The sequence below is a fragment of the Plectropomus leopardus genome, chromosome 4 (genome assembly GCF_008729295.1).
Source record: "Plectropomus leopardus isolate mb chromosome 4, YSFRI_Pleo_2.0, whole genome shotgun sequence".
NCBI classification, from domain to species: domain Eukaryota; kingdom Metazoa; phylum Chordata; class Actinopteri; order Perciformes; family Serranidae; genus Plectropomus; species Plectropomus leopardus.
In genome coordinates, this window is record NC_056466.1 from 11,137,361 (window position 1) to 11,155,727 (window position 18,367).

General features: G+C 40.4%; 1 protein-coding gene across 1 annotated transcript in view; it reads left to right on the plus strand.

Moving 5' to 3' along the window:
- Positions 1-18,367, plus strand: part of ctnna2 (catenin (cadherin-associated protein), alpha 2) — a 393,163-nt gene that overhangs the window by 72,595 nt on the left and 302,201 nt on the right. Inside the window, exon 6 of the mRNA XM_042485341.1 lies at positions 2,254-2,520. Within this exon, the coding sequence (XP_042341275.1) occupies positions 2,254-2,520 (267 nt within the window). The remainder of the gene's footprint in view (positions 1-2,253; positions 2,521-18,367) is intronic.

Here is an 18,367-nt window from a genome sequence, read left to right on the forward strand (position 1 = left end):
TGAACAACTGCAAATAAGGTGTGTCATTATGGACAAGAACACTAGTGGCTCAAAGTCAGACCAAGTTTTAACTAATCTACTCAGGAAGGAAGTGTATTGGAAACAAATACAGCCACAATCTGACTTCTGCAGACAGTCTGACAAGACAAAACTATGTTTACATGAACACTATTATTCTGAATATGTCAATATTCTGAATGTGATACTCTGGATATATCAAATAATGCTTTTTTTTGATTGCAGCATTTTCAGAATAAGACATGTAGGATGTGCAGGCCTGCCAACAGGGGGGTTAAAGGGATGATGACCCTACCCGAAGGCCAAGGGGGGACCCATGAAATGGTCTTTGGTAAAACATTAAATGGGCCCAAGGACATCAACGCATTTACTGACTTATATCACTGACAATATAATTTATGTTTTTACATGATAAATATATATTATGTAGGCCTGTATTTTTTAAAAATCAAAACACATTTCAACTCGTCATCTCATACGCCACCCCCGTACTTACTGTGAAATGGTGTGGTCCATCTGACAGCCTGGGTCGGAGACGCGCAGAATGCACGTGAGCTGCTAATGTAAAGACGAGAGGCAAACTGCGGCCTGGCTAGCAAAGTTAAAATGATTCACCAAAAATCAGGGGACCGAAAAGAAAAGCCAGGGTGCAGAGAGGACAAGAGTATGGAAGGAGCAGAGAGAAAAAGGCCAAATGTCCGGACAAAAAGTGTGAAAGCAGCAGGTGTGACGGGCAGAGACGCAGGTGAGGAGTTAGCAAGCAAACAACCCGCTGCAGCGCGCTCAGTTTTAAAGCTGAAGTGAAGATACAGATATCATATTAAGGCATCCGTTGGTATCAATCATATGATGCTTTCTTGTTGGGAAGGGGCATAATAACGCTCCAAAGTTTTCCAATTTTGGCGAGGGAGGGGTGGCATTAGGGACTTTTCCAAAATTATACCATTATCATAAAAATGTAATTTATGGTGGAGTATAGTACACCCCCCCCCCCCATCACTCTGATGAATATTACCATTTTTCAATACAGTTTATTTAATATTTTTGTGTAATGGGGGTATTGTTTTGTCTATATTTTGACGTGATAAACGACTTTTTAGTGCATGTGAATCAGAGTATGCACAGCTGCATTTACATAGGAATATTAGTGGAATATTCATTTTTATTAGCAATGTAAACACCTTCAATGGAATATTGTCATTCAGAATAAGGTCAAAGAGGGAATATTTTCTGCATGTAAACATAGTTACATAGTGTCAAAAATCAGAGGAGATATTGGCCTCCTCCTTAAAGATGAGCAGTTTTATCTCTTTTACATTGTTTCTTTAAGTTTAGCCTCCATAGAAACACAAACCCGCTGACACCATGATGTTATTAAACAAGATAAATGATTTTCCTGGGAAGATTTGGTTATTGTAGCAGGAAAGGAGTCTATTCTCAGTCAGTTATGGAACTAATAGTTATGGGGTTTGCAAACAGCACTGCTGGTTCCAACATATTTAAAGTTGACATTATGATGTTATCAAGACATTATGAGCAGTTTCTTTCTATATAGTGCACATTGGTATTTTATGGTTTTAATAACAGCTTATAGGCAATAAAAACTGTACTTTGTAACATTTAAGCAAAACATAAATGGCACTGATCATTATAATGACTTTTAACTGAAATGAACAGTAAGTAATGTATGCAAGAAATTCCTGTTTTTCAGCAGTATTTATCCTATTACTGTAAATCAGCGAATTATCCACATCAGCGCTTATTTTACCCAAGAGGATAACACATGAAAGTGCTAGAATATCTAGCATGGCCTCCAGTGTGACAGAAAGCTTTTAGATGATTTTTCCTACAAGTGTCATGTTGGCAAGCCTCCACCCTGCTCAACTGTCCCAGAGCAAAACACAGCGCTGAATATCGCCCAGCTGCAGGGTTGCTGATCTGCTGATGCTGCCCTAACGTTGTGCAGTTGGAACAATACCAATTCATCAGATGGGACATGAACTTATGTTTTGACTTGGAATTTCTTGAACAGGCATCAGTGTATTCTCTGGTGTGAATTAATGATGCCATCAAAATTCCCTGTCATTTTTCTGTTCTTGATGCAATACTCAAACATTTTGAGAAATGCACTCTTTTCTGTTACATAATTGATTTAGGATGTTTGTTTTTTTTAAAATTTGAAACATGCTCTATAGCTTTTCTTTGTGAAATGACTTTTACTTTGTCACCCTTCAGGAACTGAAAGACCCCCAGTGTCGAGATGAGATGGCAGCTGCACGTGGGGCCCTGAAGAAGAACGCCACCATGCTGTACACGGCCTCACAGGCCTTCCTGCGCCACCCAGATGTGGCAGCTACACGTGCCAACCGAGACTACGTGTTCAAGCAGGTACAGGAGGCCATAGGAGGCATTTCCAGTGCTGCACAGGCCACCTCGCCTACTGATGAGAAGCATGGCCATGCTGGCATTGGAGAACTGGCTGCTGCCCTCAATGAATTCGATGTAAGTCAGCAAGCTTTCTTTTACTGCTTCCACACTCAGCACGCGCATATATACCACACTTAGCACATATCTATTTTAGACTCACATATATCTCTTTGAGAGAAAATCTGAGCCGGTTCTCTAATGAACACACCTAGATTTCAATTGTGTCTTAAAGCTCACAGAGACACCTAAATACAGTAACTGTTTTTCTTTTTTTCCACTTGTGACCTTTTCACATAATGACACATGCTACATGGGTTAAAGCGCCCTCTACTTAAACATAACAGTGAGAAAAGTATAGCTTTGGGTTAAGTAGATGCATCAGCAATGATCTGACATTTTCAGCTCTGATATGTAAGATGGCTAACATTGTTTTCTGCCCATGAAGAAACACATGATTTAGATTATGTGGGATACACTGCCTCCATATATTTAAACTATCATTCTATTCAAATTTGTCATGTTGCATCAATTGTGTGCATGTTAGACACATTCATTAAACATTATTAGGAAACGTGTGATGCATCAGGACGAGTTCTTATCTGCACCATTTTTGATAACTGCCACAGTTCAAAACAGTGTATCTACATGAGCTTTCACACTGACATGTTTATCTGAATCAATTTATTTTCATTATCACCATATCATATTCACATATTATTTCTCTGCTGCTGACACTCATTTGTACTCAAAGCTGACTTTTCTACATACACATGATTCGCTGCTGCCATCTAGTGGTTATATATTGATGGTGAACTTTTTGGTGTGCTTAAAGCTGGGAGCTTTTTGTCATTTCGGCCATCATGTCTCTTAAGGTCAGGACATTGACGTGGTTTTTGGTGTTGGCTCAAGATCTGGCGTCCTGATTTCAGACATCCTCATTAAAATGTGTTGTGAATGCGAAAGTGTCTTGTAGGATAAAAACAACATAGAGTACCCCTGGAGGCCACTGAGGAACAGGCCTTAAAATTGACTGTTTTAGGATGAAATTGCTAGTGTGATTTATGTGTCACATTTACTCCGTTGTAATTTGCGCTTCAGCCATTGTCATGCTTGATGAAACCCAGATTGTATTCGTATATATGTGGAGATCTTTGACATTTAGCTGACTCATAGAGAGCATCTTTACATTAAAGCTGCAAATTTCCCTTTTAAGACTCCAGGCCTTGCAGCACTGTTACATCAGCATACAACAATCTACTTCTTCCTGATAATATTTTAAATCAGACCCACACAGCATAGATAGTTTCAGAAAAATAACAAATATTGCAGCATTTGAGACATTTCCCCTCTCTGGCTCCAAAATAAGGCATCTAACAAGTATGAGCAGCTAACCAGTTCACTTTATTTCATTTCCTGCTTTATATTAACTTGTCTGCTTTATCAGTCACTGCAGCCTTGAAGAATATGTTACTAATTTAATAAATATTAAACCTTTTAGAAGCCCCAAAGTGCTATATTGTATCATTATAAAGCTCATCCAATCCACCTTAGTGATATTTAGGTTGACAGCACATTTAAACTGTCCTCAGTCCCCTGTAGTACATCCTTGGCAGCAGAAGCAGTCTTACCAAATGGAAGACCTTTTTCCACTAAAAAATATGACTTGTTACATACTGCCTCTTTTGCTCACTGGGATCAATAGTTATATCTTTCTCTAAATCATCTAATCTGGCTCTGTCTACAGAATGGGATTGGCTATTTGTTACAAACCTAGCTTTTATTGTTAGATATTGACAAATGGCACACGACTGTTTTTTTTGAGCACAGCTGTACCTTACCCAGTTCGGTTACTTGGATAAGAACCAATATTCTTAAGATAATTTTTTAAAGGTGTGCTATACAAAAATGTTGATTACTATTTGTAAACACTCCCACCAGCAAAAGTAAAAGCCAACCACAGATTCACTCTTGTTTGGCGTTTTTGTCTTGCAAAATTTGCATTTTTTTTTTTTTTCGAGCTGTGTCTCTTGGATGCCTGCTGCTTACGGTCCAGCAGCTGGTTGCTATCTTTTCAAAAAAATTCAACCTCACCTGAGCGCTGTTGAGGAACACACCTGTAAACCTCACAAACCCAGAAAATAAGAATAAAAAGAGGCTGTGGGAAGAATCTCTGCAGAAAAATACAGCGACATACACTACTCAGAATTGATTGAGAGGGATTACTTCTGTGCTGCTCCATGCATACTTTTTCAGGAAAATTATGCTTAATAAATATGTAATTCTGGATTACTTTTCTAAGTAGCCAAGGTTTAGATGACATAATTCTCATAGGAAACACAAGACAAGCTGTAAGAAGTATAACTTATTCTGCAAATTCCCAAGTACAAAGAAGTATAAGTAGTTACTTAATCTCTAAATGATACAACATAGCTGAAGGGGAATGCTGTGATTGTATCTGTAATTACAAATGGGAGTTTCCCATTGAAGTAATTTTGCTCAAGTTGCCTTCTTAAGAGTGATGGCATGATTGCTTTGATATGGGTTACATGAGGTTCTTATTGATGCTGCAGTTGGAAATTAATACTTTTTATATAAAGAAAACTTCACTTTGATTTATTTTAACGTAAGTAATGTCACATGTACTGCTGCAGTGCTGTGATCAATCAAAATGCATTACCTTTCTTTATACATACTCTACTTTGAATTTTTAAACCCACATTTATGTGCATTTTTTTAACATACAGTAAGCTTGGTGGTTTAATTTTAATCACAGAGTACTTAAGAGTTTTTTTCTCTTTGGTCACTTGTATTTTCCCCCCTCTCTCACTTCAGTTTGTACTGCTGTGCTGTTGTGTATTTTAATGGGATGCACGTAGTCTATGAAAAATGTGCTATACTTCATAGTGTTACTGATGTTTTCAGTCCATAACGTTACTACTGCTACTTTACAGCATGTGGGTGACCCCTTGTGGTAATATCTGGAAGTTGCAAGTAGCTTCTATTTTTGTCTCACTGCTGCTGCTGCTGTGAGGACAAAATATCAAACCAGTTGGGTGAAACCGACTCTGACATCTTATATGAACAACTAAAAGCTATCCAGCACTGTGGGCTTAGACGCTTTGAGAAGAACTAAATTCTAGTTTCTTCTGAACCTGTTCCTCTGCGCGAGGCCGTGGCCTGTAGTAATCACATTGACTCTGTTTTTATGTAAAACAGTACGGCTTTTTAGAAAAGCAAAAGACCTGCATAATTCGATTCTCTTCGGCAGACAGGCAGCAGTTAAATGAGACAAATTGCCCTTTGCTCAGCCCTCTGTGCTTGCCTGAAGCTGGTGCATGTTTAATTCCTAACTTACCACAGAGACAGACTATGGTCGGATCCTCTCAGAATAGTAATGACCTGATGTTCTGAGCTATGAGGCGTGGCAGTTGCAGGAGTTTGTGTGTCTGCATGACGGTTAATGGGCTATGTGTATTGCACACATGTACTTTCCTTAGTTGTTTGGTGCATATAATTGGGAATGTATATGTTCCTTTTATACGATGATGCAATGGGGGCGGTCTTTCTGATACCTCAACTTCTCTTTTTCTCTCTTTTTGGCTTTCCATCCACAAAAAGCCACAAAACTCACGTGCATGCCTGCTTTGTTTCTAGTAACGGAGTTTCTCTGCAGTGCTGGATGATTGCATTTATCTGTTTTGGGGTGCTGTTCCTTGTCTTAAGTCAGCTTTGATCTGTTATTCATTCTTGGACTTCTCTATATAGTTGGATGCATGGATGGCAGACCTGAGTACAGCACAGACCAAGCCTCGGATAGAGAAAAAGGCTTTTAATACTGAAGCTAGATTCAGTTTTTTGCATTTATTTTTTTGTTTAAAGAAATATGTAACAGATAAAGAGGGGATCCTCACTTAAAATTAGGGCATCTCTGCAGTAGAAAAAGGAAAATACTTTTAAAATTTGTGCTAAAAGGCCAGAGAAAAGGAAAAACAGAAGAAAAAAACAGAGGAAAAGGACTGTGGCATTTGCTTCTGGTCAATAGGTGGAAACCGTACAACTGCCAGAATGCATATTGCCATACCAGACCAATAAACACTCCTGCTGGTGGGTCACATAATGTGAACTGGTCTGTATAAAACAATGGCAGCCGATGATCTTGTAAAAAATTTGAGGCAAGAAATAGGCAATGCAGTCACAGAATCTTGATCTGTTCTACTTAGTTTTACTGTTTGATCAACATTTTTTGGCTTCCATTTTCACTTTGTATAGAGCAGTATAGCGCCATTTCCTGTTCACAAACTTTTAGTATTACAGCTAAACCGAGTGTTAAAATATGTATCTGAAAACATTTTAAGGGAGAAATATGCAGTAGAACATTATATTGATTTTATATTCGATCATCACTGGCTAGTTTTACTGTTTGTTCTGATTTTTCTTTCCACATTGTTTTGATACAAAGCTGGCTGAAAGTCGGCAAAGTAGTCTTTTAACAAGCTGTTGTGTGATAGTCCTGATTTCATAGTGGATGCAGACAAGTTGTTCTCTCTGCCAAACAGATGTCGTCATTTTGAATATTGGTTTAGACTCCTTCATTTTCTATTCTGTCACCAGTGTTTCTTAAAGCCTCTTTCACTCAGACATGACAGGACATTAATCACACAGAAATGCAGATGTGTCTCAGTGATCACAATAATTTATATCCATCTCACACTTACTGAATAATCTTGATCACACTGTAAACAAGTATTCCTTTTTGAGTAGACTGGAGAAAAGAACATAGAGTACCTTTCATCCCCTCTATCTCACTGCCAAGAATGTGCCATCATCTGTAAAAGCAGCACAACAGCACAGACGGATCAGTGAGAATATAGATTGCCTGCTATGTGGAGTCTTTTCCATCTTTAATTAGGGGAAAAAAAACATCCTGAGGACTTTGTTTATGAAGGGCGATTGTGCCTCATATGCCACTATGATGAAAATGGCAAGGATGTTGAGCGCAATACCTCAACAGCTCCTGAACATGTACAGTCGGTGACACAAAAGGTTAGACAAGATGTTTAAATGCAGGGCACAGACGCGGGTCTATAGCTGGAGTGAAAGGGCAGCTTATGAATAAGACAAGAAAGAGGGGTTGACCTCATCTGTACTTTTTTTTACTGACACCCAGAATTAGTTTGGAATAAGTCAACTTAGGACACTGAGGTACAGGATCTATTAAGAGGGAAAGGGGAGGTCAGCATCAGTTCAAATTCACTCAATTTCATTGTCGTTTGGCATATAACAAAGAGGCAACACAAACCCCCTCTCGAACCTTTTGCATTTAAGAGTTCCTCATCAGATATTTTTTTAAGGGTTTTTTTTTTTCAGAAAGATGTGTACATGAGCTACTCTCGCAAAGTCAGAAGTCTCAAACTTGTAATGTCATAGAGTATTAAGTCTAAAGACTGCAACTGAAATTCTACACTAACATGCTATCTAGTACGCAGAACTGTTTGTGAGGTTTTTTTTTTTATGTCCCTTTTTGTATGTTTTTTGTACTAGTTTCGGTGAAATATTACAGTATCCAAACAATGGACACTACACCAGTCTAAATATCCAACAATGCAATGCAGCTGAAGATGCCGTTCATGACAAACAATGGCGCACAGCAACCAAGACAGCTCTGTAAGGTCAATAAATCTTCAATTTAAGTGCATGCATAAGATTTTATGTTACTAGATGTTAAATCTTTTTCAAATTATTTTGAAGTTGATGGTTGATCTGAGGTTTGCAGGATTGACTATGGTTTTGTGAAAAGGGTGTAGATTTCATTTTAACAATGAAGGGGGGACACAAATACAATTGAAAGTTTGTGCAATTTTTGTTTCAAGTTAAGGTGTAAATGTGTGTAAGAGTCCTCTGCTCCTTTTATGTTTTACCCCCCCCCCCCCGAAATCCTCACCTGTGGTTACGCATCTCATACCTGCAAGGAGGCTGTCAGGAAGTGATATGCTAATTACAGCTCCGTGAACACGAAAAGATACACCCTACAGTTTATTCAGACAAAAGCATGCTAAATGATAGTACACATACTGATTATGTGGTGCAAAGTGTGCAATTTTTGTCTCTCAAAATGAATGGGAGAGTGATTTTGTGGTCCCACAGATTTTGTTTTCATGTGTATGCTGCTGCGGCTCAGAAATAGAGCAGGTGGTCCTCTAATCGGAAAGTCAGTGGGTCGATCCCCAGCTCCTCCAGGCAACGTGTCGAAGTATCCTTGGGCAAAATACTGAACCCCAAATTACTGAGTAGCAGGTGGCACCTTGTCAGGTATCCTTGGCCACCAGTGTCTGAATGTGTGTGTGTGAATGGGTGAATGTGACATGTAGTGTGGAAGCATTTTGAGTGGTCAAAAAGACTAGAAAAGCACTGTACAAGTATAGTCCTTTTACCATTTTTTCTATACCCAAATGAGCTTTATTCTGATGTGCTGTACTCTGTTCTGAAAATGTCCTCATATACTCAGAATATTTCCCTATATTTTTCCTGTCATCTATAACATCTCTCAAATCCATTGTCTTTGGAGCATTACCGGACTTTGTACTTGATGACATCACAAAATTAGAGTATTTTGGATTTGGGACAGAGTTGTTCATGTTCAATAATATATTTGGACTGTCTTTGACCATTAGAATAAAATGTTTACATTTCAAAAATGGACTAAGTTCCCCTTAAATAGTATTCATTTGGGATTTTAACATCAACAGTTTGTTACAAATGGTCTTAAACCGTAAAAATGCAATTAAGGGTTTTTCCTGGCTCAAAAATAGGCAAACAACCCTTTCCACTGAATATTATAGTATCATTAAGTTATTGAGAATTATTATTTTTGTTCAAATAACAAGGTGGCGCTGTTATTAAAAATCTTCAAACAATAAATCTTACAAAGAATGTTGATAGAGCACTTCATCTGTTTAAATGCAACTCTGTGAAAAGACTCAGCAGAGAGTCATTTAAGGACAGCGAGGTTGATATTTGGTTCACTTTTTAATTTTTTTTTTATATTTACTTGACTAGTAATTAGCAACAATTCTGTCTTTCTACCCTAATGTAGCTTTTATTAATTATATTAATTATGCCTATAATGGCCAGAGCTCATTAGTCAGCATGTCATTCAAATCCATTGTCTTTTCACCTCGCACCACCCTGATTTGATTGATTCAGTTGTTGCAGTAACATCCAACAGAGAGGGGATTTAACACAACAGTTCTGAAATAGTTTTATTATTGAGGTCACGGTCAGGTTTTTTGGTAAAGGCGGTGCAGAATTTGAGGATGGCCACCTTTAAATTCGCTATGCAGGAAAAGCCCTGTCATGTTGGAATGAAAGTCTTTATTTGGGGATCTGAGCTCAGTGGGAGGACAGATGGAGTCAGGGCCCTGCGGGTATGTGGGTAAAGACACACTATAGCACACACAGGCATAGATTTTTAGGTCACAGCACACATACTCAGTGTGGCAATTCTGTTAGGTTTAAAGGACACAAAAGTATGCCAGGGCAGTGAATATATTTTACAAAATATTGAGATGCATGTGAGTTGTTCATATCCCTGTAGAAAGATCAGGTCACTATCTATGAGCATTTACATGCATGCCGGAAACAGACGGGCTGTAACTCTCTCCCTCTCACCTTGTAACCGCTGTGCACATTTCAATATGCAAAAAAAGTCTCTTGTTGTCTCCCTGTCATTCTCCTGCTTTGACTCTCCTTATCCTCATATAGTCAAAAGCATGAAGCACCTGATACAGCCTTTTAAAACTGACTGTTGGTCTTCCTAGTTCGCTCACACTTATTTGAAGAGCCACACATAAAGACATTAGCTTGTCAGCTCCAGCAAAGTACTTCTCATACACATTTTTTTTTCAGTATGAAGAAATACAAGATACACTATGACTCAGGTAATGTAACTGAGCTTGGAAAACCCTGCCAGTACAACTATGAGTTATCGAAGGTCTTTCCTTTTATTCCTCTGCCGCTTCAGCTGCTGCTGCCTTCGATTAGATGAGCCAAGGAGAGTGGGGAGAAGATGGTGTCTTTTAACATAATTGTGATTGCATCAAAATGATTACCCCGTCCTCAGCGCTCCTTCTTCTCTCAACCAGCAAATTAAATTTGCCTCTTTCTGAGCAGGGATGGACGTTTTTTTCGTATTATTACGTCAAATTTGGCTTGCCGCTATGTCCTTTGTATGTCACATCTGCTTTGGTTGGATCAATGCAAACAGGTGGTCAAAGGTGCACCTGCTCACATGCATAATCCTCCAGACTCAAGCCATCACACAGCCATGTTCACACCATGACCAGCAGATGGCAGTGTTTAATTACTTTCATCACTTGTCCATCCTCACCCGCTTCTTTTTCCCCCCACCCTCTCTCTAGCTTTTCCATTTTTATCCTTTTTTCCTGCAAGTCCTTAGAAACAGAGATTTTCAGTCTGGCTCGTTCTCTGTTCAGAGCAGGAAGCCTGCTTCACCTTGTATGCTTATGTGCCATTAATGAGATGGAAACTATCTTCTGATGCTGAAACGGTCCAATGTATGATCCTTGAATTGAGCTCTGTCAAAGAAAATTCAGCATGACCCGCTACAGCCTAACCAGTTTGATGCCTCAGCCCACATCCGCTGGATATTAACACTTTTCTCTCTTCTACAAAGAGAGGACAACGCAGTTGGTAGACCTGTGCTGTACACTTACCCAGCCCGGTTGTGTCATCACAACTCTCGTACACCTACAGCTATCTGACATGAAAACACAGTGAATGGTGCTCGGCTGATTTTCGTGTACTGTATACACATTCATTCACACACAGCGCAGGCATGCATACACTGGCAGAGCATAGCCTTGAGCCTGCAGCAGAGATCCAAGTCGTACCAGATCATTTTTACCACGGTTTTTGTTTCCATCTGCTTGTCCTCTACCTCTTTCTTCTTTTTCAGGGGGTTATTTACACAGCATCTTTCTCACTCCCCCTCACCTCCTTGTCTTCTCCTATCTCTCCCTCCCTTCCTGGCTTTGTTCTCATTGTCTGATGTGTCTTGAACCAACAGAGGTGTTTGAAAATACTAGCGTGCTTACATGCATACTCTGAGCCCCATTTGGTAGCAGCATTGTATTTTCATGCAAAACTCTCCTCAGTATATTGCAGGGCCTGTAGTCACACTGCACAGGCATATGCTGGTCCGCTCTCTCTGCATACATTATGGGCTAACTATAACCGGATTTACTTGCTAGCTCAGGGAAAGTGTGCATGACAGCCAGTCCTTTGAAATTCACTGTGGCAAGCGAGTGTAAGTCGCTTTCTGAATGCCGCATGCGTCCATCTGTGCAGTGACAGGTAATTGACCACGTTCATGTTTATGGAATGACGCACTGAGACGCTGCCTTGAATTACAGCCGATATGGGAATTCCAATAAACATCATAGACATCAGAGCAGTGAGGAGAAGCTGATGATTCCTTTTTCTTGTGAAATATGTCTGTGTATGAAGATAGACTTCTCCTTTTCTTTTTGGGAGTCTGTTTTCATTCTTCCCTTGCCAACCAGATGGATTTCTTTCTCTGGTATGAGCGCGATAGATGGGCTCTTCATTGTTAATGTGTGCGCAGCAACTGCCCAGCGATGACCTTTTCGTGTGTTTCATTTTAGGCATGAGACGCTGCCGAGCCAACCTCAGAGAAACAGTGGCTAGAGAGCAAACCCCTGCTCTAATGTATGTAGATGTATTCCTAACTGAGGGATAGCTTTCTTGGTAATTGCTATATCAATCTGTGCACTCCTATCCTCGCTGTCTCATTGCAGACTCTCTCTTATTTCTCTCCTGCTTTCCTCTCCCTCAGACACACACGCAGAGTCTGGCGCTTTTTCTCCCCCCCGCATTGTCTCTCCTTTCCCGATTTTTCTCTCTCCTTGACTCACATTGATTCAGCGCTTCAGCATGTGGGTGTTCAACACATTCCTGAATTTGCCTGTGAGAAACTGGCAGGGAGGAAAAAGTATATCCTGATCATTGCACCCACCGATACTTGCCCGGGAAGGTCAGACACAAACATGCACAGATGCACAGTCATGTGCAGATGCGCCACGTGGACCCCAAGCATTAATAACAGCATTGAACACAATGCCAAGTGGCAGCGGTATTGACAAGAACCCTGTTGTGTTCAATAAAACTCCACTCCCTCCGTCATTTTCACCTTGGCTGAGCCATGTGTTAGCCCAGAGGTACACCTCTAAATTACGACATCCTCTGCCTGCCGATTGAAACACTGCCTCATTCTCCATGGACAGATGCACCTGTCAAGAGAAATATGAATAGGGGAACTAAGCTGAAGTAATGGGACATGACCAGGGAGATAGAGGGGTATTGGTTTGTTTGTTGCTGTACAGTAATTAGCCACTGCCTGTCTTGTCTTGATGGCAATAAGGCATGGGAGAGAAGCAGGAGGGTGGGACGGGTCATTGATAAACAGGATTCAGAGATCCATACTAGTTACAGTTGGAGCTGATAGCCTCGGGTCCATTGCGGCCAGCCTCTCCATTTCCCTTTTAACATAAAACCCAGTTTGCAGCTTTCTGGAATTACTCAGCTCCTCTTGTTTATCTCCAGTTATAGATTTAGTCTTGTTAAATTAGACTGACTGATGTTCTGCCAAAGCACTTTGGCAGTTTACATTTACATGTCTCGATGATGCACGCAGCACAGTGAAAGTACTTTAGGACATTTATCATAATACATCAGATGGCTTATCATAACAATACATCCTCAAGTATGTCCAGACTTTTGAGGCTGGCTTTAATTTATCTCTGCTAGTATTGCTTGTTATAAGCAAAATTCACACTGTTTTTCTTGGCCCACTTTCTCAAGGAAAGACATGATTAACGGGGTGTTAGTAATATTCTAACCGCTCTCTCCATATATGGACAGCCACCCTAAATTAAATGGTAACAACAACCAGCGTGAATCGCCTCACTGCATCTTCCGACCTCTCAGCATAAAACTCTGATTTCTGAGTAGGTGCAGCAAATTACTTTTTTTAAGGCATCTTGCCTTCCAGTCAAGGTCTTCTTTGTTGGAGCCCCACCTGCCAGCTTGCCCACACAGCTCTCTTTAATCTCGTGGATGCGGGGGCATGCTGGCTCATGCACATACAGTACATGTTGCATATGCAAGCACACACTGACAAACACTAACATACCAGGCTATTTGTATTGTAACGGATTGTCCAGTTTTGCTGAAAGGAAGGCAAAGGTTTCGAATGAATTGCCCTCTGGTCAAATTTTTCTCATGTTATACAGGTAAATGCACAAACAGAGAAGCAAGGCTTGGAGGCAGTAACTCTGCTTCAGGCCAATCTAACTGTCCTTGCCAGCCACACAAAGCTACAGCACTTTGCAAAAGGTTTTGATGACTTTCTGAAATGCATTATTTCCTCCCACACATTTTCTTGCACATCTCTGAACAATAATACGTGTATGTGCAACACATACACACAAGCACAGAGTCCTGTTATGGAGGCTAGCGTTTCTGCAAAGGGATATATCTGGCAGGAAACTCCTAGTGGATTTGAGACAAACCCTAACTAAAAGATTATAAATGAGCCGCTTGTCTGATTTTCAGTCTCCATGTTGCTAAGCTAAGCTCCCCTACCTCAAAGTCTGACTGTATAGAAATGCAAAGTAGTGTCTTTTCTCTAGATGCAATTCTACAGACTTTCAGTGGTGTAAACATTTTAGAGAACCTAAAAAAATCCTCTACAGACTTTAGCTACCAGCTTTTCCTGTAATTTACATATCGGTATGTGCTACATTAAGCATTGGATGGTGAAACTTTACAGCATACATGTTGCAACCTTTTTAATTATGCCTAGTGGTATCCAGCAAACATTAATTTACACAAGGCATTTTTTAATAGACTGATAAGCCTGAGGCGTAGAGGGGGTGTACAGTCTGTTAGGGGACGGATGAGTCCTCAACAGCCTGGACTGAAGATAGTGGTGTTGCCTTGGGGATTTACCAGACACACATTCAGGAAATTTAATTCACAGGAGTTTAAGGCAGTAATGCGTCAATACAGAGTTGGCTGACTTAAGCTACCTGCTTTATGGGCCACTCACACCAAGATGCTTGCCACAAAAGCATTGCCAGCAATACCATTGTTTTACTATGGTACAGCGCACCTGTTAAGCGCTCATCACTTGCTGCTGCGCGACACGTTTTTTGGGGGGGTTTTGGGCACACATAAAAGTTAAAATATTTCCAATTTTTCAGCTCAAGGCACAGAGTTGCATTGCCATCGTCAGTGTTACTTTTGGCGACGTGCACGCTGCTCCACAAGCACTCCCAGGTGTTTTTCCAGATGCACTTCCAAGGCAGTTTTGACGTGATGCGTCTCTGTGGGATTGGCCCTTTAGTTCTGTAGATAAGTTAGCAGATATACAGGGAAGGTACTCAGCTAAGAGCCATAAAGTTGATGCTCATTTGGGGTGCCAGATCCAAAGAAAAATATTAAAATTTGCAGTTTTTTTCAAAGGGGCTCTGTGTAACATTCATGTGTAAGAGTTAACTCTGCTAACTCAGAGACTTTATAATTAAGATGAACAACATGGCAGTACCCTAAAAGTATAGTCAAAACATCTTGATCACCCCCTGTGGTTGGCTACAGAATAGGTCATAAACCCTCAGCTCATATTTGTATGTGGGGCCCATATGGGTGGTAAATGTGCTTAAAAAAGGGCCCTATAATGCATTGTCCACAGGTTCCATAATGGCCCCATTAATATTGCCCACATGGGTGGTTCATTGGTGGGCTCCAGATAAGATGCCCATTCTGTGCAGGTAGCCCGAGCATAACCCACGTGGGTCCTCATGGGGCAACCCGCTAATGTTGGCAGATTGGCCAAATCAAGCTGCTGTATGTTTAAGGGTTTGTTTTTCAGATTAGTTTGGACTAATTTAGTTAGTTGAAGCTAGAAAAGCACTTAGATCTCTACAGCGCAGATTCTGGCTCTGGATGACCAGTGTAAGATGACAGTGTTCAAGATATTTTGGCTTAATTTTTGTACAGTGGAAGTTGAGACACGTGGTCCATCTTTATATGCGGACTTTGTGCTTAATCCATAGACAGTGCTAAAAAAGAGCATTGGTGCTAACAGAGCCAGCAGTGTTAAGTAGGATGGAACCAAGGAGGGGGGGGCTACGCTTTCCTAATATCAGTCCTCTGCTCAGAGGGCAAGGAGCCCCTGAATTTCACTGTTTTCCCAATTAGCTGACATTTATGGCTGCTGTCCTTGTTCTTTGTATTAGCTGCTAATTGTTAACAACCACTTCATTCATCTCCTACGGTGGGTCGCATACATAAACACGTCGACAAAACGTCAACCTGTTCCGCCTATGATCACATCTTTCCAGCTTTAGGTTTTACACAGACAGAGACAGACTGATCCCGGCTCAGTGGCAAGATCACTCTTTCACCCCTTTTCTGTGATCGAATGTTATACACAGAACAGTGAGATGGCATAATGGCATGATATTCCGGCCTTGAACTGGCAGTGTAAATGCGGCTATGCACTAAAATGTGCATGTAGCTGGTTAGCACAAAAAAAAAACGCAGAGAGGCTCAGACTACTACAACCACAGAGGTCACATGACTTTATTCTCTGCTCAGGATGCCAATATATCTTCACATAGCAAATAGTTTTCTACTTTGTTAATGCTATGAATGTTGCATACAGAACTTTTAAAAGACTTAATGTGAGTTGTTGACTCGATATATTAACAGTGGATGAATAGATAGATATCTTGAGTGGCTGCTTTTGATAAAACCCAGTAAAGTTCAGTTCCCTTCACTTGAATTTGAAGCAGCGAAACAAAGTACTCTGAATTAGAATGAATAACACCACCAGCTGTGTGCAACTATACTTCAGCAGGACTTTGTTCCTCTGATTGACTGTGCTTGATTTTTCTCTTCTTTTCACCTCAACTTCTGGCAATCATTAACAAAATACTTAAGCAGCTCAGCTAAGATTTTGATAGGCAAGGGAAGCCAACCAATAGCCAAGCCTGCATGTTTGAATAGTGCAGCACTTAGAAACTCTCTAATTTCCCCCTGTGGCTTCCAGAACGGAAGAGATGCCCCATATCCCTGATCTATGTTTGGAAGAAGCACTAATGCACCAGTGAAGTTGCTTAGATGAGTGTAGCTTTGTTGACAGGCCAATTTAGCTGTCATTTTGAGATAATGGAGTGTTCTGTGGCAGTAAGTACATCCGCATAGAGCGATGATCCAGAGCCCGGCTCTCCCAGCTCCTAACCAAAGCCAGTTCCTCTCCTCTCTTGCTCTTTTTTACTTTTCCAACTCTCAAGAAAAAAAGATGAGGGAGAAATTCTGAGACTGAAAGTTGGTCCTAGTTATATGAATATGTGAACATTTCTAAAGCTCCATCAGACAAAAAACACTAATAATATGAACTTCCTTGAAGGACAGGGAGGTGTTCCCATTAATAGCACGTCAAGTTTAAATTCTCATTAAACTGGTGTTTTGATAATCTCAAGGTTCAACACAGTGGGTTCAGGAGGTATTTTTCTTTTCAACTTGCAAGTTGAAAAGAAGAATACTCCTTGAGTGATAACTTAGCATAGAGTCAGATGATGCTCTCCTTCTCATCAGCATAGCTTTTATTGTCAACTCTTCTTTTTGCAGCAATGAAATTGACTGCTCTCTTTCATGCTCTTGCTTTGCCGGCATTATGCCTTCATCTTGTTAGTTCCACATCTTTTGCCTTTATCCCTTTTCCGGTCTTTTAAATCCTATAATGGTGCCTACTAAAGCATCCGCAGTATGTACATCACCATTGTGCGCAGTTGTTCTCTCCTTTTCAGCCTCAATGGCATCCAATAGCAAATGCGTCTTGGCTGAAGGTTGTGAGCTTCTTCTGTTTCTTGCAAAAGCCGCCGCAGTTAAATGAGAAACTTTTGAAAATGATTCTGCCATCCCTGCCAAGACCACTGGCTGCCGGTTCCCCCTCGTCCCCATTGCCTCTCCACACAGAGGTAAATACCCAGTTGCCTATTCACTAGCGGATGCTCTGCTGATACATCCCTTCTCATTTAACAAATCGTGTGAAACCCAAACAAACGATTGGACATCAAACAAATGACTGTCAACCCTAAGTTAAAGACCATGATGTAATCTGCCAGTGTGAAAACAGTGTGCCGTTTCACTGATCTAAAGTGTTTCATGCTTTGCAAATAAGGAAGTGAGTGATGTAGAAAATATTAATTGCAATTTTCACTGGCAGCCTTGTTCTTTTGTGCTGCCTTTGCATCCACATCTCAACAGTATAAATTGCCAGTTCAGTGGGGCGTTCTGGTCTCTCAGTTTGGTGGTACAAATGACACAGACATGTTTCCTGCTGTGCTGCTGCCTGGCTGTCTGCTATTTTAACCTTTGTTCTTAACTGTTCTATCAAAGTTTTAATTCGTGGAGGAAGCTGACAGCTCTTCTTAAATTAACATTAGGGACTTACATAGGCATTCCTGAAAACAATCTTTGAAAAATGAGTCAGAGTTAGAAGACTGATTGTAATTCCTTGCTTATGGGCAGATGTTAAAGGAGCCCTGTGGAGTTTTGTTTAGAACAAACAAGTTATGTTTACATTCTTTGTTACTTACTGGAACACATTTTGTGTCTCCTTGAGGTCTAACAAACATGTTGAATGCATTTCTCATAAAATATTTGCAAACCTGATGTTTCATTTTAAATGTTGCATTGTTTATATCTGTGTTAACAATCCAGCAGTCCTCTTCCCTGCTGCCTTTGCTGGTGCCTTGCTGTGTTGCTTGGTGCATTAAAGCCACCTATAAATCAATGAAATAGCTTGAAACCATTG